Genomic DNA, 23,158 nt, shown 5'->3' with positions numbered 1-23,158 from the left:
TGAGTGTATTCTTCTCCCTGTCAGACTGTGTTTACTACACTCATTTAATGCATCATTTACAGGGGGTCTCAAATTACCTGGGGGCCGCTGGAGGCAGTATCAAAATGACTTAAAAAAGACACAAAATTACCAAAAAACACACAAAATGACACAAAAAGTACACAAAATTACTAAAAAAAGACACAAAATTATTAAAAAAAGACACAAAATCACCAAAAAAAGACACAAAATGACAGAAAAAAAAACAAATTACAAAAAAAGACACAAAATGACCCAAAAAAGACACAAAATTATGAAAAAAATACACAAAATTGCTAAAAAGACACAAAATTACAAAAAAGAGAAAATGACTTAAAAAAGACACAAAATTACAAAAAAAAGGCGCAAAATGACCAAAAAAGACACAAAATTATGAAAAAAATACACAAAATTGCTAAAAAGACACAAAATTACAAAAAAGAGAAAATGACTTAAAAAAGACACAAAATTACAAAAAAAGGCGCAAAATGACCAAAAAAGACACAAAATTACTTTAAAAAAAGATGCAAAATGACCAAAAAAGACACAAAATTATTTTAAAAAAGATGCAAAATGACCAAAAAAGACACAAAATTATTTAAAAAAAAGATGCAAAATGACCAAAAAAGACACAAAATTATTTTTAAAAAAGTTGCAAAATGACCAAAAAAAGACACAAAATGATGCAAAAAAGACACACAATTACAAAAAAAAGACACAAAATTATTAAAAAAAGACACAAAATCACCAAAAAAAGACACAAAATGACAGAAAAAAAAACAAATTACAAAAAAAGACACAAAATGACCCAAAAAAGACACAAAATTATGAAAAAAATACACAAAATTGCTAAAAAGACACAAAATTACAAAAAAGAGAAAATGACTTAAAAAAGACACAAAATTACAAAAAAAAGGCGCAAAATGACCAAAAAAGACACAAAATTATGAAAAAAATACACAAAATTGCTAAAAAGACACAAAATTACAAAAAAGAGAAAATGACTTAAAAAAGACACAAAATTACAAAAAAAGGCGCAAAATGACCAAAAAAGACACAAAATTACTTTAAAAAAAGATGCAAAATGACCAAAAAAGACACAAAATTATTTTAAAAAAGATGCAAAATGACCAAAAAAGACACAAAATTATTTAAAAAAAAGATGCAAAATGACCAAAAAAGACACAAAATTATTTTAAAAAAAGTTGCAAAATGACCAAAAAAAGACACAAAATGATGCAAAAAAGACACACAATTACAAAAAAAAGACACAAAATGACGCAAAAGACACAAAATGACTAAAAAAAAAGACACAAAATTAAAAACAGACACAAAATTACCAAAAAAAAGTAATTAAAGGGACCTTCCACACACAACACGGTAAAGTGCCATTCATATAAAACTCACATTAAACTTTCATATCAAGGTGGGGGCCACAAAATATCGTCACGAGGGCCACTATTGGCCCGCGGGCCGCCAGTTTGAGACCCCTGGTATAGTGCATTCTTCTCGTCTCCAACTACTGATTATTGGAAAATATTAGGAAAGTGACCTCTTCCTGGTTAAATGTATCTGCTGAGCCAGAACTGGATATGTGAGAAAAACCTCCACAACAACGGAGGGAAAGTTTCCGTTATTATTCTCAACATCAGCCTCATTTTCCTCTTTATCTTTTCATGTGAAGCAGCAACATGCCATTGTTCATCTGGCTCCCAGCACTGAACCAGGAAGTGTGTGAGAGCTTCCAATGGGCTGTTAGCTGGAGTGTTGTTGATCACTGTTACTCTTCAATAACACTGTAATTACAGCGTTGAAAGGCTATATTTTAATCACATTTTGGGTTGAATGGTGCTTCCCGCTAGCAGCCAGCTGGGCCAGCGTAGCCTGTTATCTCACAGGAAGCCATGGCTTCATAACGACCACACATTTAAATATTTATTAACCACAATCAGACATGTTGCATGGTTTGGAGTCAGTGTTTTTTTTCTTTTTCATTGTTTTTTCCTCCTTTTCTTCCTCTCCTCACGTTGTTCTGTGTTTATTTCCTTCATCTCTGTCTTCTTGTCCTGTTTACGTCTATTATATTGTATGTGTGTTTTATACGTTTTGGACGGGTTGATGGCAAATTTCGTTTTACTCGTACTTGTTACTCTGTGCAATGATAATAATAATAAAGGCTTCTTATTCTGGTGGTGTTGCACAAATATCTAAACCAAAAAAAAGAAGCAGAGCGAACATAAAACAGTAAAAATATATAATTTGTCATGTCAAAGATATGATGGGGATTTGGCCGTGGAACAGACGATCTTCAGGGTTTATCCGGTTAACAGACTTCCTGTTACGTGCTCCTTTCATTGGAAACAGTCTGATTAGAAACTAGATACGTAAGAATGGAAGGGGACCGCTCATTGTTCTGATATCCCAATCCCAGAGGACTTTTGTCAGGACTTTTTTCGTCCCTGTAGAAGAGCAGGGTCTTTATTCTGCCCTGAAAACAGCCTGGTTGCTGATTGGATAGAACGCTAAGCAGGATGTGACGTAGTACTGGACGCCACAACAACACGCACCATTTGTAAAAGCTGGTGAAGCAGTGTTGCCAACTTAGAGACTTTGTTGCTATATTTAGCGACTTTTCAGACTCCCTTAGAGACTATTTTTCAAGAAAGCGACTGGAGACAAATCCAGAGACTTTTTCTGGTGTTATTGGAGACTTTTGGAGACTCGTTCTTACTCTTCTTAATGAGCCGCGGGGGCCAGAGGCTCTTTTTAACGAGCCGCGGGGGGCCGGAGGCTCTTCTTAACGAGCCGTGGGGGCCGGAGGCTCTTCTTAATGAGCCGCGGGGGCCGGAGGCTCTTCTTAACGAGCCGCAGGGGCCGGAGGCTCGTTAAGAAGAGTAAGAACGAGTCGAAGCGGCACAGTCCTCCTGCAGCAGTCTCTCCCAGCTGCAGAGCCGGAGGGGATGTTAACCCCTTATCGTCCTGTCTGCTAATTTCTAACAAGCTAACAGATAGCTCTGTAGCAGTACAGTGTGTATGTGCTAACAGGCTAACAGTTAGCTCTGTAGCAGTACAGTGTATATGTGCTGTCATAACCCGGCTCCTAGGCCATGACAAATATGGAACAGGACACAAAGGATGTCTTGAAATTAAATGAATTTATTAACTTAACTTAAACAACCGAGGTAATAAGTACAAATATGAAGTGTGTAAGTCAGTAACATCAGTAATGTAAGTGTGGATGTGTGAGCAATATGAAGTGTAAATGTTGTAAAGTGGAAACAAAGCAGAAACCAAACAAAGACAAAATGCTGCTGGCAGGATGCAGCCCAGAGAGAGACCAGCGAGAAAGAGCCACCTTGACTCTGGGTTTTTATGCTTTAAGGAGCACCTGAACCAGGTGCTCCCAATCTGCAATCTGTTGATGGTGCCTTCAGGGACACATGGGAGAAACAACTGTCAGTCACATGATCAGCACCTCAACACTAGACGGGGACCGTCACACCCCCCCCCCTTAAAAAGTCGGTGTCCCACAAGGATCACCGGCATACCATCACCATACCACGCAGGTACAAAAACAAAAAAATATTCAAAATACAATGACAATACATGACCTTTATGCTGGATTCTTCAACTGTAACCTCCCCCACCCATCGTCAGCAAACCCGGTACCTGAGAAGCAATTTAAGAAGATAGGCACAGCAGGAACAGATGAACAGTAGTACAAAAGGTCATATCAATTGGAAAATCACACAAACTGATTCACTACAGAGGAGCACGAGACAGTGCATCTGCAATGACATTCTCTGCTCACCATTCACACACAGTTTAGTCTAGCATAAAGACTGTAAACAGGTGGAAACCGATAGCCTGCTCCGCCCAAATATATCATCTAACCAACGTAACCCAGCTGACTCTTGTACTGCCTCCCTTGCAGCCAACATTAACCAGGGAAGCCCCTCTTCCCAGTCTCTATCCAGCTCAGTACAGTAGGCACGCAAAAGAGACTTAAGAGTTTGATGGAATCTTTCCAAAGCACCCTGGCTTTGTGCATGATAGGCCGATGATTGGTTTTGTTTTATTCGCAACAGTTTCAACACCTGTCCAAACATATGAGACGAAAAATACGACCCCTGGTCGCTCTGGATCACTTTGGGTATGCCAAATATAGAAATGAACTGAGACAATGCCTTCACGACGGCTTTGGTCGTAATTGACCTCAACGGGTACGCAGCTGGATACCTAGTGCTCTGACACATCACAGTAAGCAGATATTTACAACCAGACTTGGCACATGGCAACGGACCCACACAATCTACAATGAGATGAGTAAAAGGTTCACTCACCGCCGGGATAGGCTGCAGTGGTGCAGGCTTAACTTTTTGATTTGGCTTTACTGTGAGCTGGCATACATGGCAGGTTTTAATGTATGCCGACACGTCCCTTTTCATCCGAGGCCAAAAGAAATGTTTCAGGATGTTGAGGTATGTTTTCCGGACACCAAAATGTCCACACTCATCATGTGCCACTTTCAAGACGAGGGAACGCAACTTTGTTGGAACCACTATCTGGAAAACATCATTTCTTACCCCATCCTCACTCACAGGAACCCATTTTCTGACCAGCAAACCATTATGTAAAAAGTAACCAGTTGCTACATTACTCATCTCCGAGGCAGGCAAAACACGCTCAAATATTTCCTTCAAAAAGACGTCATTACCCTGCTCTTGAACAACCTCACTATGAGACAGTGACAAAGGAAGCTCAGACAAAGATGGAACCTCAAAAACCACCTCAGTACTGTTACTGCCAGGTGACACCTCAGTCTGTGTTTTACACATAGCGCGTGTAACCGCACAGGACGAAGAAACCTCCTGCAACGCATCAGGATTCTTCTCAGAGACCAAATCAGAAGGACAAAGTGTGACTACAGGTGACGGAGGAGTGTCGATCCAAACTCTGCTTCCAGCCAAGCCATTCCCTAAAATAAGGTGTATGCCTTCAATAGGCAACGCTGGTCGCACACCCACAGCTACCTCACCCTGAACCAGTTGACAGTTCAGAACCATCTTGTGTAAAGGTACTGGGAAAACGCTTAAACCCATTCCCCGGCTAAGAACAGAGTCACCGGTAAAATTGTCACTTGAAAAAGACAATACAGAGTCAACAATGTAGGAATCGTATGCCCCTGTATCCCTCAGGATTTTTATTGGGACATCCACATCACTTCCCACCAGAGACACTGATCCATCACGAATGAAAGGAGCATAAGCCTCCAAAACCTGTGATTCACAACTGTGAGGGGTAAGCAACTCAGAAACACAACCTTTAACAGGCGCAGCAAATGCAACAGGTCTCACATTAGCTTTCACTCCCCAGGTTTTAGCCTTTAACACGGCACAATCTGCTTTCCAATGTCCTCTCTCTTTACAATAGTTACAAATATCCGCGTTGTCAAAATTAGGACTTTCGTTATGGATAGATTTGAAACGTCCAATTTTCTTTGAACGCGTCATGTCAAACGTACCTGCATCAAAGTACTGACCTCGCGCACCAACATCAGGAGCCACGGAGCGCTCTCCGAAACGGCTCTTATGGAGCAATACATACTCATCAGCTGAAAAAGCAGCTTCAGCAGCTGTAGTCATTTTCCGTTCTGTTATATATGTTGCAATGCGTTCTGGAAGACTGTTTTTAAACTGCTCCAAAATCATCAAATCACATAACTCCTCAAAAGTAGTGACTTTGAGCGCAGTTAACCACCGCTTATAATGAGTTGACAAATCTCTGGCAAACTCTGCGTATGTTTGACCATTTTTCCTCTCCCATGACCTAAAACGCTGACGATATGCTTCCGGTACAAGTTCATACGCTTTAAGTACAGCTGCTTTTATTTTTTCATAGTTAGAGCTATCCTCCACAGTCAAAGATGAATACGCCTCCTGCGCCCTTCCTGATAACACACTCTGAAGCATGAGTGCACAATCCGTATCAAGCCAATGCCTAGCCTTAGCTACACGTTCAAACAGCAAGAAAAAGGTGTCTGGGTCTTTTTCATTGAATCGTGGCAACAAGCGCAAGTTATTAATATCAAACCGATCAGAAGATCTCGCCAGCTGCCCACTCACAGCCTCGCCGGACAATAAGCCATCTCTCACCAGAGACAACCGCTCTCTCTCCAAATCTATTTTCGCTTTTTCAGATGTCTGACGGATTCTTTCCATTTCAAGCTGTTTTTTAACGTCTAGTTCTTGTTTAATTTTTTCATGGTCCAACTGCAACATCAGAATCTCTTTTTGTTGCTCAAAAGTTAATCCCTGGGTCTGAAAAGACACAGCAGGAGGATTTGGCAAAAAATCCCCCTTAGCAGACATTACACCATCTCCAATTAGTTTAGTTTTTATAGCCGCTCTAATGTTTTCTTTGATACGTTTGTCACCTTCGACCTCCACTGAATAATGTGCAGCAATCCGCAACAACTGCTCCTTTGTACACTCATCCAGGGACTCCTGAGATGGGTCTGAAATAAACGCTTCAACCTCAGCCATTACAAAACATGTAGCACAACAAACCAGGCCAACACCAAACTTTTACGCACATCAAAGGATCAAATAACCACAACGCCGTTCACTCGTGCGCACCAGAGAGGAACAAACCTCCATCCAGTTTGGAGTTTCCCCGCTATCTCAAACCAACCGGCTAACTAAACTCCTCCCTAGTCTTCATGTGGTTAGTTGTGGTGGGTATTTATGCACTGATGACCGCTGGCTCAGGAAGGCGACTAGCGAGCCAGCAACCCTCCCGAAACCACGGACATGCTCCCAAGCAAAGCTTCAGCCACGTTCACCACAACACTACACCCCCGCTCAACGAACCCAAAGGAGAACGTTGCTACAGCCTACAAGGGAAAACTCCTCACCATTTTACAAGACTGCGCACAAGCAACCTGCGATTGTTTATCCGATCAGCTGATAGCCGCACAAAACAACCGGCACTCAAACAAATACTTAAATGGCCAAATTCAGGTAAGAAACACTACACAGTCGTTCTGAATAAGTTTACTTACCCCAAAATGCACTCATCCAAAGCGTCCGTTCCTCTACACTCTCCCAGAAGAGCAAACAAACATTTACCGGCCTGCACGTGCACAGGTAAACCGGAGAACAAAGGGTCTATACCAGAGCGCGCCACTAGCGCTACTGACAACTTTACGCACACGCGCACCAAATTCTAAGTGTGAGTTACCACAAGAACACTAGAAATTCTTAGCAACCCCCCTACTGATATACTGTAACCAAATACCAAATTTACCAAAACATTTACAAATAATCGCGCACAAAACGGGAACAAACACGGCCGGACGAGCCCCCAATTTGTCATAACCCGGCTCCTAGGCCATGACAAATATGGAACAGGACACAAAGGATGTCTTGAAATTAAATGAATTTATTAACTTAACTTAAACAACCGAGGTAATAAGTACAAATATGAAGTGTGTAAGTCAGTAACATCAGTAATGTAAGTGTGGATGTGTGAGCAATATGAAGTGTAAATGTTGTAAAGTGGAAACAAAGCAGAAACCAAACAAAGACAAAATGCTGCTGGCAGGATGCAGCCCAGAGAGAGACCAGCGAGAAAGAGCCACCTTGACTCTGGGTTTTTATGCTTTAAGGAGCACCTGAACCAGGTGCTCCCAATCTGCAATCTGTTGATGGTGCCTTCAGGGACACATGGGAGAAACAACTGTCAGTCACATGATCAGCACCTCAACACTAGACGGGGACCGTCACAGTGCTAACAGGCTAACAGTTAGCTCTGTAGCAGTACAGTGTGTATGTGCTAACAGGCTAACAGTTAGCTCTGTAGCAGTACAGTGTGTATGTGCTAACAGGCTAACAGTTAGCTCTGTATCAGTACAGTGTGTATGTGCTAACAGGCTAACAGTTAGCTCTGTAGCAGTACAGTGTGTATGTGCTAACAGGCTAACAGTTAGCTCTGTAGCAGTACAGTGTGTATGTGCTAACAGTCTAACAGTTAGCTCTGTAGCAGTACAGTGTGTATGTGCTAACAGGCTAACAGTTAGCTCTGTAGCAGTACAGTGTGTATGTGCTAACAGGCTAACAGTTAGCTCTGTAGCAGTATAGTGTGTATGTGCTAACAGGCTAACAGTTAGCTCTGTAGCAGTATAGTGTGTATGTGCTAACAGGCTAAAAGTTAGCTCTGTAGCAGTACAGTGTGTATGTGCTAACAGGCTAACAGTTAGCTCTGTAGCAGTACAGTGTGTATGTGCTAACAGGCTAAAAGTTAGCTCTGTAGCAGTACAGTGTGTATGTGCTGCTGCTGCAGGAGGTGTTAGCTTAGCGATCTCTGTTTGTTTACAACAAGCACCAGACACTCTGTGCACAGTTAGTGATGCTGTTAATTCACAACCACTATGTTTATGATCAGCGGAGACGCTGTGTACAGTTAGCGACGGCGACCACAGTTGCGTTTCCCGTGTTTCCCGTATGTGATCACTGCTTCAAAAGGCTGAATGATTCCTGTTTCGAAGAGGTTCCATTTCATATGTCTAATTCCCAAGATAGGTTTAAAAAGATCTGGGGCGATTTTATTGTACACATTAGAAAAGATAGACCTCAATCTGGGACCTGAATTCCCTTCTCTTTTTTTGTGTTTTTTTGTGGGTTTTTTTCTCTTCTGTTGTCCTTGATATGTATCAATAGTATGAGACTTTGCTGTTCCCCTCTGGTTTTGGCCTCCTGGACTCAATCTCTGGCCCTTTTCATATGAGAGGACATTCGGGGGCATTTTGTTGGACCGACATGTTTTTGTGGACATTTTTTTTTATGTGAATGAATATCTGGTGACTAGATGTCTGTCTGTTGTTTCTATTCTGTTTTATCCGTTTATTTTTTCCTGTTGGGTTTTTCTATCTTCCTTGTATTCTATGTGTCTGTATGTGCCAAAACTTTGCATAATATAAAATGTACAAAAAAACAAAAAAATGTGCTGACCCCAGAATCGTTGGTTCTGAGTCCTCATGGTGATGTTGATGCCGTCGTTCTGGGCCCCGCCGTCCGCCAGCGTCTCCTGCAGGGCCCTCGCGTACAGCACAAAACCATCGTAGAAGCTGCCCGCAATGTAGTCCATCTGCAAGTACAGAGGCATTTTAAATAACTAGCCACCAGGAGAATTCTTATAAATTATTATTATTATGAACTACAATGATAAAATGAAAAAAATATTTGTTTAACCCTTTGATGCTCAACATATTGACTCTGCTGTGTGTTTCTGTGCTCTATCTTTTGATATCAACTTATTTTATGATTGAATATTCCAAGTATTCTTTAAATATCTTGTTTTTGATAACAACAGATCATTATTTCCATTTTACCTCTCATACTTTATGAAGAAAAACAGTTTTTTTATTACTACATAGCTAACTACTTGGCTAAGTAGCTTGCTAAGCTAACCACATAGCCAAGACGTTAGCTAAGTAGTTAGCTTAGCAAGCTACCTAGCTAAATAGTTAGTCAAGAAGTTAGCTAAGTAGTTAGCTTAGCAAGTTACTTAGCTAAAAAATGGATATGGGTCATTTTTGACCCATTTTGTGCATTAGAAGATTAGTGACACAAAAATGAGTTTTATTAAAAAAAACTAATAAAGAAAACATAAAATTAGGATGTATGATGATGTATGATTAAGCTAACTACTTAGCTAACTTCTTGGCTAAGTACTTAGCTAAGTAGTTAGCTTAGCAAGCTACTTAGCTAAATACTTAGCCAAAAGTTAGCTAAGTAGTTAGCTTAACAAGCTACTTAGCTAAATACTTAGCCAAAAGTTAACTAAGTAGTTAGCTTAACAAGCTACTTAGCTAAATACTTAGCCAAGAAGTTAGCTAAGTAGTTAGCTTTGCAAGTTACTGAGCTAAAAAATGGATATGGGTCATTTTGACAAAACTAAACAAACTAATAGAGAAAAACCTGGAATACTGAATGATGAAAATAATTTATTGATATAAAAACTCTGTCGGGTCGCTTTAGACCATGTTGTTGTGCATCAAAGGGTTAAAGAGAGGAAATTCCTTCCCTTCAGCCAACATTCATTAGCTTCAATGAAAAGATACTGTTTTGGCAAGTGAAAGTGCCAAATACCAACAAACACATTAAAAGGTAATTCCTTGTAAAAAAGAAAAGTTTAGTCTAAAGTGCTTTTGTGAAACTCCGTCATTAAATATCTGAGGCTGAAGCAGCAATGAAAGGGAAAAGTATTCATTGCTAACATCATTGTCAACATCATCCATCATTAATTGGTGCCAATTACTGGCACAGCGGGGACTTTACTGCACAGAATAACTAATAAAAGATTAAAGAGATGTGATGCATATGGTTTTATAGGCTGCAGCGTACCAACGACGGCTCCAGATGAACACCGAAGTCCCTCTGAGCTCTGGCATGGAGCTTCTGCTGGAAGTCTTTGTACTCCGGATTATCAGGAGGACGGTACGTGATGACGAACACCGACTGGAGAGAAAACAGAGAAATGTTACAGGAAGATTAGAAACGAGAGCAGAACATCATCTGTCTCTGTCCAACTGACCAAAAAAGACAGAAAATAACCAAAAAAGACAGAAAATAACCAAAAAAAGACACAAAATAACCAAAAAAGACACAAAATAACCAAAAAAAAGACACAAAATGACGCAAAACACACAAAAGATACAAAATTACCAAAAAAGACAGAAAATTACCAAAAAAAGACACACAATTAAAAACAGACACAAAATGACCAAAAACAGTAATTAAAGGGACCTTCCACCCACAACACGGTAAAGTGCCATTCATATAAAACTCACATTAAACTTTCATATCAAGGTGGGGGCCACAAAATATCGTCACGAGAATCCTATAACTTACTATTACTTTTTTACCCTTTTATTTGTATTTTTCTATCTCTAACTCTGTTTTTGGATTGAGTTTTTATTACTATTTTATTGTTTTACTGTTTTTAGTATTTTATTGTTTTCATTGTTTTATTTGTTTTTGTTTTTATAACTATTTGTGTATGATTTTATTCTATTTTAATAACTGTACAGCACTTTGGTCAACTGAGGTTGTTTTTAAATGTCTATAAATAAACTTTGACTTGACTTGACTATAAAAACATTTTTATGGTTTACTGGAATATAAAATTGCTATCTTGTGCATGATTTAGTTTTGGTTTCATCATTGCCATTCAAAAATATATTTTTTAAATGGCAATGGTTCTATAAATTTCAATATTTTAACCCTTGTGTCGTCTTAACATTCTGCATATTCACCTTGTCTTACTGTTATTAAATCTCTAAAATAAAACAGTTTCATTGAATTATAAACCCCAAATCTTAGTTTTCCTAAAGAAACATCCTCTCATGCGTCAATAACTTTGTGAATATCAGAGATTTCTGTCTGAACAGTTCAGAAAAACTGAAGTAAAACAATGACAAATTTGAACTTTGGCGTTCGGTATATGGTTTTATAAACGGTACAATAAGGAAATTGGCTACCAAATACTCATATTCTCCCATTTTTTTAATCATTGCTCCGAACAACAAGGTGCATAAACAACAGCAGGTAAGATAAAAGCTTTCAACTAAAATTCATCTTGAAAAAAGTTGTTTTTTTCCTGCTGTTCAACAGAACGGTGGGTCAACTTTTACAATACAATATAATTATTATTCCATTTTAACCCTCTGGGACCATTCTGGACGTTTTCAGCCATATTTGTCCTTTTTCTGTTTTGTTTTGGTAATAATTTTTGGAAGAAGGTTTTTTTCTTGACATGTTTTATAATGTAAATTTTAAAAAATTCGAATGGGTCTATAATAATAATAATAATAATAATAATAATAATAACAGCCTGTGTACACATTTACTCCCCTTTCAGACCCTTCGGGAAAACGTTCACCTTCAAAAAATGCTATCAAAACTTACAGATTAATATTTTTTTCTACTTTTTTCTGCATAAACCTCTTAAACAACTTCCGTCCTGCTCAAAACTACCAAACATTCAAAGATTTTGATGATTTTAACCCTTTAAATGCCAGTTTGATCACATGATATCACTGTTTTTCAAAGAAAGAGGTTTTTACATCTTAAATCTGACACAAAAACCAAAAATGCATCAAAATCTATGTTGTTCTTAATCTTTGACATATCCAAGGCTGATAAAAACCAATGTCCCAGCCAAAAATCTTTTATTATATGGAAAATAACTACATTTTTTTATCATAAAAAAACATCAGTAACATCATGCAATCCAAATGGCATTTAAAGGGTTAAAATGCAAAAACAGTTTAAACACTTGGTAGTTTTGAGCAGAGTGGGAGTTGTTTAAGAGGTTTATGCAGAAAAAAGTAGAAAAAAATATTAATCTGTGGAGTTTTTATAGCGTTATTTTTTTTGGAAGTGGACATTTTCAGCCCGAAGGAGTAAATTAAAGTGAGCGGAGGGTTAAGAACATTTTTATTCTTCAAAGATATTTCTCCAAACATTTTCAGATTAGATTAATGATTTTCACATCCAAAATGAGTTGAAATCCCTTTTAATAAATGACTCCAAAATGAATCAAATCATCAGTTGTAAGGATTTATTTTAAAGCTTTTAAAGCAAGAGAAAGATTAAAGTAATGAAACAAATGATTTACTGCTGAATTATTATTATTATTATTATTATTATTATGAGCCTGACAAAATGATGAAAAACACATCGGTGGTCCTAGAACGACTTCTTTCATGATGTATCATCTGGAAAGTGTTTTTTAAGAAGATGTTTAATGTTTGACAGACTGTTTGGATGTGAGTGAATTATTCAGCCTGACATTTCTCTCTAAATATTTGCCTGCAGTGACCTTTGATGGTGCCGATAAACTGGCTGCTGGTCACAAACACCAACTTTTAGACATTTCTCTGAAATCCTGCAGCTGTTAGCTGATAACTGGACGAGACGTTTTCCATGTTACAACAATTATTTGTACCCAACCGCAAACTTCCACAAGTAATTATTGCTCTGACGGAAGCATGTTGCCATAATGAGCCCTGATATAATTAATGTTATAATTTATGTCTTGCTTTTTCAAATGGGAGCCAAAATGTTGTTGTGCAGCCAAAGTTAGCAGAGTTCACAGTGAGATCACTGTTAGATACTGAGGCTGTTTTATCACAACTCACTGTTTACAAAACTGAAAAAAATCCCTTCAACTGTCATGAAATCTGGTCTGCAGCCTTAAAAATGCATTTAACCCTGTGGAGTCTCCAAAAGCTCCAAATAATCCAGACTTGTTGCCTCCATCAGAGTATAAAACAAAGCAGCGTGGAGCCCTACTGTACATTTACCTCTAAAGTTCTGGCTGTAAACTCCATGAGGCCAGTTTCAGTTTGATGATGATATACCAAGTAAAACTGGAGACAAGCTCAAATAGATTTAGTATCAAATGATAGAACTGGATGGAACCCTCTTATATGGTAGATTTGACACCTTTGGTCACATTTGACACATTTACAATTCTTTATAAAGCATGATAGTATTTTGAAAGTTAAAAAAAAAGATTCAAAATCACATTTTATGTTGGACTAAAGGACTAAAAAAGACACAAAATGACCAAAAAAAGACACAAAATGACTAAAACAAGACACGTAATGACCAAAAAAGACACAAAATGACTAAAAAAAGACACAAAATGACTAAAAAAGACACAAAATGACTAAAAAAAGACACAAAAAGACCAAAAAAGACACAAAATGACAAAGAAAAGACACAAAATGACTAAAAAAAGACACAAAATGACTAAAAAAGACACAAAATTATTAAAAATGACACTCAAAATGACCAAAAAAAGACACAAAATGACTTAAAAAAGACACAAATTGACCAAAAAAGACACAAAATGACAAAAAAAGACACAAAGTGACTAAAAAAAGACACAAAAAGACCAAAAAAGACACAAAATGACTAAAAAAGACACAAAATGACTAAAATTGTTCCTCTAAACACAAAGAGCCAAATCAAACAGAGTCCCACTAGAATAAAACCAGAGTTGATGACAGGATCACACACAATCACAAGATCACATTTATGTTGGTTTTTCTTTGTTTCTTTTTGGTTCTAAATGTTGATCCAGTAAGTCAGAATAAAAAATCTATTATTATTATTATCAGGTCATATAGGTGAAAAATATACCAACATGGTATTTAAACATGTTTTAAGGTGAATACAGGCAGGATGGAAGATTAAAGAATGGACTAAACAGACCAAAACTCCAGAGAGTTAATGATTAAAGTAGCAGGTTGAAGAATTACCAAAGTAAACTTTAAAATGAGTCAAAGTGTCCATCCAGATAAAAGGTGCAGATGCATAATAATAATAATTATAATAATTATAAGAACCTTTCAGGGACGACAAATGGAAAGCAAATGAAGCCATTAATTTCCATTAACTTGGTGAGTCAATATTTCAACAGCTTTCCTTTAAAAAGCAAACATATGCAGAGTCCATTAAGACATAAATTGCCATAATAAATGTAATATTATGCAGCATTTATATTCAGAAAGCAGCGTGTCCATCAGAACTCAGTGAAGACTGAATGAAAGAGAAAGAAGAGACGTTCAGGAGACGAAGGAGAGGAGAGACTCAATCACTTCCTGTTATTAAAGTGACAGGAACCTGCAGCCGTGAGGAGGAGGAGACCCCGGAGGAGACCCTGGAGGAGACCCTGGAGGGTCCTCGTCCTCGGGGACAATCACTTTATTGTCCCGCTGGCAGGAAGACGGATGTCCTCAGATCATCAGTTAGAGGGCTGCTACATGTTATTAACATAAAAGCTTCCCTCCTTTCTCTCTCATCAATCTTCTTGGAACAAGTCGGATTAACCCTCTATGGTACGGTGTTGCCCCATTTTTGGCCTGTCAAATTTCTACAATACATCTTTTTGAGTGATGCAATACTTTAAAAAAGAGGGAAGAGTATAGGGAACCAATAGCAATGCTTTAATTAGTCACATGACCTCCAGGCGGCCATATTGAAACACTTCTTTGCAGACTTTTCCAAAGGAAACAGCTTTGCCATTTTGCGCCAAAATGACCCAAAACGTAATTTTCTGGCCCTTTTCCATCTGGAAAAAATATTCCTACTAATAGGTGAATAAACCTTCCTTTTTGATAGTTTCATACACTTAAACTGTTCAAGACATTCATTTCAATGGGTCGTTGGTTCAATGTTTCCTACAGGCAACATTCAGACAAGAAACCGGTTAAAAAAGTTCCTTTTATAATGTTTTTTAATTTAAGATGTTATGTATTGTTCCCTGTTGAAGCTACTGAGTCTTTTACACATGTTTATTAAATAAATTATGTTAAAATTACTTTTAAAAATGTTCTTTTTCTCTTGTGCACTGTTATGGTACAATGTTGTCTACAGGCAACAAACCCAAAAAACTTTTTAAAAGAAAATAATTATCAAAAAAAATCTTCAAATTATATTTATTTAGTCTATTTTAAGACAAAAAAACACTCCAAACATTTTTTCTTAACTCCATCATAATGCGTACCATAGAGGGTTAACTCTGGAGTCTTTTTGGGTTATTTAGTCCATTTGTGACTCCTTTTCATCCTGCCTGGATACATCAGTTAACCCTTTGGAGTTTGGGGCTATTCTGTTGGTTTTTGACTCTTTTTCATTCTGCCTGTATATATATAAAACACTTAAAAAGTGATGTGTTCATTGTTTTCAGCACAACCTCACCTATATGACCTGATTATTATTTTTTCATTTTGACTTACTGGATCAACATTTTGAGCACAAAAACACACACACAAAAAATACAAAAAACACAAAAAAACACCATAAGAAATACAATAAAATTACCAAAAACACACAAAAAAATACAAAAAACACACATAAAAAAATACACAAAAATTATTTTTAAAAAAACCCACACATAAAACCACAAAAATGCACAAAAAATTGCAAAAAACACATATAAGAACACACAAAAAACATTAAACACAGAAGATTGCATTAAAAATGCATTGAAATGCTGAATGCACACTGCAAAAATCTCTGCAAAAACTTCAGCAAAATCCTGTTCCACTTGGTCGAGGTGATTTAACCTTTGCTGAAAGTTTTAGCTCTAAATGTGACATGGAAACTTGTGTAAAAGCCAAAACTTTAGAGTTGAGCTGCAGCAGCAGGGCTCTCTGGTGATTTCGTGGACTCCAGAGGGTTAAAACATGTTTAAATACCATGTTGGTATATTTTTCACCTATATGACCTGATAATAATAATAATTGATTTTTTATTCTGACTTACTGGATCAACATTTAGAACCAAAAAGAAACAAAGAAAAACCAACATAAATGTGATCTTGTGATTGTGTGTGATCCTGTCATCAACTCTGGTTTTATTCTAGTGGGACTCTGTTTGATTTGGCCCAACTCTAAGTGTTAAGCACAACAATGTTAGTCATTTTGTGTTTTTGTGGAGTTTTTTGGGTCATTTTGTGTCTTTTTTTTAGTATTTTTGTGTCTTTTTGTGTCTTTTTGTGTCTTTTTTGGTCATTTTGTGTCTTACTTTGGTCATTTTGTATTTTTGTGGGGGGTTTTCGGGTCATTTTGTGTCTTTTTTTGTAATTTTGTGTCATTTTGTGTCTTTTTTTTAAGTTATTTTGTGTCTTTTTTTAGTCATTTTGTGTCTTTTTTCTGTCATTTTTTTTAGTCCTTTAGTCCAACATAAAATGTGATTTTGAATCTGTTTTTACTTTCAAAACACTATCATGCTCAATAAAGAATGTTAAATGTGTCAAATGTGACCAAAGGTGTCAAATCTACCATATAAGAGGGTTCCATCCAGTTCTATCATTTGATACTAAATCTATTTGAGCTTGTCTCCAGTTTTACTTGGTATATCATCATCAAACTGAAACTGGCCTCATGGAGTTTACAGCCAGAACTTTAGAGGTAAATGTACAGTAGGGCTCCACGCTGCTTTGTTTTATACTCTGATGGAGGCAACAAGTCTGATTATTGGGAGCTTTTAGAGACTCCACAGGGTTAAAGATGAATCATAATTGATTCTCTACCAACTGTCAGTTTTCAGCTGGATTGGAGGACTTTATTGTGCGTTATTTAATAAGTAGAAGCTGAGACAGATTAAGGGATTTGGAGAGAAAAGGAAGAGAAACAGAGAATAAAATATGTCTTGTCATCTGTTTCTCTCTTTTGCCAAACGGTGGTTTCAGACTTCCTGCCTCCAATTACTACGTGGGTGAAACTGTGACAGTTCATATTTAATAAATCTACAAAGAATGTGAACACTGTTTCCCTTTAGTTCACATCATCGTGGTGCATTCTGTCCTACAGAGTCTCACTGCAGAAAGCCACCTCTCAAAAACAAGGAAAAAAAGTATAAAAATTAGGTGCATTGTGCTTAAAAATATCAAAATTATCTGCCAATGGAACAAGAAAATTAGTCTTGTCAAGACTTTCCAAAACCAGTAAACCACAAATACCTTAGAATTAGTGAATTCTGACTAATAACAAGTGACTTTTTTCTTTGTTCACATTTGAAACATTTTTTAGTCATTTTGTGTCTTTTTTGTGACTGTTTTGATTATTTGTGTCTGTAATTGTGTCTTTCTTAGTTATTTAATGTCTTTTTTGGTTATTTTGTGTCTTTTTGTGTCTTGTAAGTCTTGTAAGTGTTGATGAAACAGCTTTGTAACTTTTAATATTCTAGTTTCCAGCATGTATTTACTCAGTATAAACTGCTCTAAAGATTTTAAAGTTTTTTAACTGTCCAGCCAAATGTGTTGTAGGTAGGTCAGTGATATGACTCTTATTTCTACATGTATTGATGATGTCATTTTAATGCTCAAAAATCATCATGATTTATTTGACCTTTGACCCCAAAAACATAGTTCCTGTCTCTGGTTTTGCTGTAAAAGGTTCTAATAGTAATGATAAACAGAGAGCAGTTCAAACTGATTTTGTTATGAATGTATTTAAAAGTGTTTAACAACTATATTCAAATATTTGCATATTTTAGACTTAATATAATAAAGTAATGTTTTATTTTAGTCTTAATATAATTTTACCTCACTTTCTTACTTCATCACTATCTAGATAATAATTTTTCTTTCAAATAAACTTATAATTTCCAGAATTTTTATGTTTAAATTAGTATATTTATATCCAAAGCAGACTGTGGTAAGTGCAATTACTGCTTTGGTTTTGAGTTGGATTTTGTACTTTTATATAATTATTTTTCTGAAATAAAGCTAAATAAAAGTCTAAAACGTTGTCACAAGATAAAACAGACATCAAGGAGTTAATTTTTTTTAGTTATAACTCAATTTAGACCAAAAATGTAGCTACTGCAGGTAGACTCTGTAGGACAGTAAAGATGAGAGTGTGTGTTCTTGTACCTTGAAGACCTTGATGGGATCGGCCCAGTCCGTGTCAGAGTTCTGCCACGGTTTACGATCCACCAAACTCTCAGCGAACACGTCCAGGTAGAAGATGGCGTAGTTCTCTGGATCCTGGATCTCAGTCTGGAACAGCTTCATGATGTCCAGGAAGGTCTGCAGGGGCCCGCAGATATATACAACTAGAGACAGAAGAACAGGAATAAAAACATGGTTAGTCTGAAGCATTCACTTCTTTTTTTTTTTTAAATATGACTTGTCATGGCTAAGAGCAGTGGTGGACTCCAGCTGTCTGAGTTTCAGGGGCGACACAAATATAAAAGGCACCAGCACGCAGAACCAATGATCAAGTTTTCTCCATTTAAGGCCAACATAGAGAACAGTTGATTAAGTTTTCTCCATTTAAGGCCAACCTAGAAAACAGTTGATCAAGTTTTCTCCATTTAAGGCCAACCTAGAAAACAGTTCATCAAGTTTTCTCCATTTAAGGCCAACATAGAGAGCCATTGATCAAGTTTTCTCCATTTAAGGCCAACCTAGAGAGCCGTTGATCAAGTTTTCTCCATTTAAGGCCAACCTAGAGAGCCGTTGATCAAGTTTTCTCCATTTAAGGCCAACATAGAGAGCCATTGATCAAGTTTTCTCCATTTAAGGCCAACATAGAGAACCAATGATCAAGTTTTCTCCATTTAAGGCCAACATAGAGAGCCGTTGATTAAGTTTTCTCCATTTAAGGCCAACCTAGAGAACAGTTGATCAAGTTTTCTCCATTTAAGGCCAACATAGAGAGCCATTGATCAAGTTTTCTCCATTTAAGGCCAACCTAGAGAGCCGTTGATCAAGTTTTCTCCATTTAAGGCCAACCTAGAGAGCCGTTGATCAAGTTTTCTCCATTTAAGGCCAACATAGAGAGCCGTTGATTAAGTTTTCTCCATTTAAGGCCAACCTAGAGAGCCGTTGATCAAGTTTTCTCCATTTAAGGCCAACCTAGAGAACAGTTGATCAAGTTTTCTCCATTTAAGGCCAACATAGAGAACCAATGATCAAGTTTTCTCCATTTAAGGCCAACATAGAGAACCAATGATCAAGTTTTCTCCATTTAAGGCCAACATAGAGAGCCGTTGATCAAGTTTTCTCCATTTAAGGCCAACATAGAGAGCCGTTGATTAAGTTTTCTCCATTTAAGGCCAACCTAGAGAACAGTTGATCAAGTTTTCTCCATTTAAGGCCAACATAGAGAACCAATGATCAAGTTTTCTCCATTTAAGGCCAACCTAGAGAACAGTTGATCAAGTTTTCTCCATTTATGGGTACCCTAGAGGGTATTTCACCACCTTCTCACCACTAGAAGGAAACCTTCGAGGGCACTTCATCGTGTTTTCTCCACTGAAAGGGCACCTTTGAGAACACCTGAGAACTTTGAGAATGCATTTTCACCATTTCAGAGCAACTAATAGACCCATACATTGTGTTTTTTCCACTGGAAGGGCACACTAGGGGGGGCACTTCATCATGTTTGCTCCATTTATGGGCACCCTGGAGAACAATTTATCGAGTTGTATCTACCACGGGGACATCCAGAAGACCACTAGTGCTTAAAAGTCTCTAAATTTGAGTGTAATTTGTCTTTATTTTAATGCATTATTATGTATTATTTTGTCTTTCTAGTAAGTACACTCAATATAAATAAGTTGATTTGTACTGGAAACAGGCTGAAATAATCATATCACATCGGCAGAGTTACTTATTTGAAGCAAAGAAAACTTTTAGGCTTCGATAATGGACATAAATTGTGTACTAGGTTAAAGATTTCTGCAGTGTAATGAATTAAAGTGTTAAATTTCACTCACTGGGAAGTGGAAGGCCGCATCCACACCACAGGACCTGACACACTCTGGTTAATGTTTTTGCTCACGTCTGAATGTTTTCGGGCCACCTGTTTATTTCTAGTTTCAGCACTGAGCCATATTTGATTATTTACACTCAAAACAGGCGGTAAGCAGACAGAATAAATGCCAGATGTGAGTTCAAGCAGAGCCAGATCACAAACAGGCAGGACAGACTCAGGACTGAGCCCGAGGGTCGGACCCCCACCCGATCTGAGGCCGGAGTGTCTACCGGAGCAGAGGGGCGGGGCCTGTAGCAGGTGGGCGGGGCTTCAGCCGGCCTCCTGCTCCTAGATACACTCTTTGATTTTGTTGCTGCTCGGCCAAATCCCCAAATGTCCGTCCAGCTCTGTGTTGATGTTTGAGACCTGTGGTGAGTCTCAAAACATCCACAGAGAGCTGCAGGAGATTTGGGGGAGATTTGTGACGTATTTCAGTGAAAATTTGTATTTTTCTGTTATGTGCAAAGTGATGTGCAGATTTACTGAAGCTGGATTTGAGTTGCTTGCTTTTAGCTGAACATTACTGTCTCCAGATTTACCAGCCTTTTTTGTAGTTGAGCCAATAATATATTTCTCTATCTGAATGTTTTATCCACTCCACATGTTTTACTGCTGATTTCAATATGTGCAACTACAAAAAAAAGGCTGGAAAATATGGCACTTGCCTCACACAATAATGTTCAGCTACACTGTAAAACTTTTTACTGTAAATTTACAGTAAATTACTGGCAGCAGTTTTCCCCAGCAAGTTACTGTAAAACTTACAGTAACTCTACAAATCCCCAAATTTCCATTTCAAAACATCCACAGAGAGCTGCAGGAGATTTAGGGGAGATTTGTGACATATTTCAGTGAAAATTTGTATTTTTGTGTGATGTGCAAAGTGATGTGCAGATCTACTGAAGCTGGACTTGAGTTGCTTGCTTATAGCTGAAGCTCCAGATTTTACCAGCCAATATTATATTTCTCTATCTGAATGTTTTATCCACTCCTCATGTTTTACTGCTGATTTCAATATGTGCAACTACAAAAAAAGGCTGGAAAATATGGCACATGCCTCACACATTAATGTTCAGCTACACTGTAAAACTTCTTACTGTAAAATTACAGTAAATTACTGGCAGCAGTTTTTTGCCAGCAAGTTACTGTAAAACTTACAGTACCTCTGCTATATTATAGAAATACAGTAACTTGTTGTAATTATAATGTACAGTAACTTGCTGCAAAAATGAAAAAAATTAGTAAATTACTGGCAGCAGTATTCGCCAGCAAGTTACTGTAAAATGTACAGTACCTCTACTATATTATAGAAATACAGTAACTTGTTGTAATTATAATGTACAGTAACTTGCTGCAAAAATGAAAAAAGAAGAAAAAGAAGTTTTCGCCAGCAAGTTACTGTAAAACTTACAGTAACTCAACAAATCCCAAAATTTCCTTCACATTTGTGACGTATTTCAGTCAAAATTTGTATTTTTGTGTTATGTGTAAAGTGATGTGCTGATTTACTGAAGCTGGACTTTAATTACTTGCTGAACATTAATGTCTCCATATTTCCCAGCCTCTTTTTGTAGTCGCACATTTTGAAATCAACAGTAAAACGTCACTTGTTGCAACAAAAAAGTAATCTGAGTACTCTAATTCATTTTACTCATTGCTGTTCATACTACATGCCACAACTTATTTAACCTATTTAACATGTTAAAATATATTTTCTCCAATGGGCAATATCTGTAAAATGCAAAGTACTGTCAGGAAAACAAGCAAACACAAAAATATATATTAATAATAAATGCCAAATAGCAGAGATGTTGAGCTGCTGACAACTAAATTCCCCCACTGCAGAATAAATAAAGTCATATTTGATCTCATCTTATCTGAACATTAATCTCTCCATATTTTACAGCCTCTTTTCTGTAGTTGCACATATTGAAATCAGCAGTAAAACACAAGGAGTTGATAAAACATTTGGATGGAGAAACACAATATTCAGCCAGACATTCAGTCCAAGTATTCTCCTCAGATGACCTTTGACCCTGTCCACATCACAGAAACTAGTTCCAGAGATTTCTAAGGAATATTTTTCTCTTCTGCTTTATAAATCAGTTTGAGGGTCATGACCTGAAACAATTTTCTGCTTTATATGCAGAAATGTAAAAATGGCAACAAAGGTTCTTAAGAAAGTAGATATTTGAACTCGAACTTACTAAATAAAACCAAGTTGTTTTTGTGCATAAACCAAAAAGTATTATCATCCTTTATCACACATTCTCACTCAAACACTCTTCAACAAAAACACACAACCACATTCATATTTTATTCCTGTCACTACCTATCACATCTAAATTTCGATTGTTTCAGAAGAAGGGTGGTTTAATACTTTTTTCCATTACTGTATTTTTGGTCATTTTGCGTCTTTTTTTGTAATTTTTAGTCATTTAGTTTCTATTTAGAAAATGTTGTGTCATTTTTGTGTCATTTTTTCATCTATTTTTTGTCATTTTTGTCTTTCTTTTTCTGTCATTTTTACATCTATTTTTGCATTTTTTTTGTCTTGTTTAGTTATTTTTTACATCTACAGTCATGGAAGCATTCTTCATAATAACCAAAAATCAATAAAACCATGTTAAATGTCTAGATATCAGCTCTTAAATCAAACTCTTATCAGATATTTTTGTTGTTCTCATTATATTTGTCCAAACAAATGAACCTTTAGTTGAACCAGACATTAAAATGAACAAGAAACTGAAGAAAACAAGGAGGTCTGATCATTATTTCCATGTGTCATCTACTGTTGAC

At 37.0% G+C, this 23,158-nt stretch overlaps 1 protein-coding gene across 1 annotated transcript in view; it reads right to left on the bottom strand.

The window, feature by feature from the left end:
• The window catches only part of npr2 (natriuretic peptide receptor 2), a 138,517-nt gene that overhangs the window by 101,107 nt on the left and 14,252 nt on the right, over positions 1–23,158 (bottom strand). Inside the window, exons 2-4 of the mRNA XM_059358133.1 lie at positions 18,472–18,653; positions 10,425–10,538; positions 9,030–9,165 (exon numbers count right to left, since the gene is read on the bottom strand). Coding sequence (XP_059214116.1) covers positions 9,030–9,165; positions 10,425–10,538; positions 18,472–18,653 — 432 coding nt within the window. The remainder of the gene's footprint in view (positions 1–9,029; positions 9,166–10,424; positions 10,539–18,471; positions 18,654–23,158) is intronic.

Source organism: Centropristis striata, chromosome 19, assembly GCF_030273125.1.
Source record: "Centropristis striata isolate RG_2023a ecotype Rhode Island chromosome 19, C.striata_1.0, whole genome shotgun sequence".
NCBI classification, from domain to species: Eukaryota; Metazoa; Chordata; class Actinopteri; order Perciformes; family Serranidae; genus Centropristis; species Centropristis striata.
This window is presented reverse-complemented; position numbering and strand designations above follow the sequence as displayed.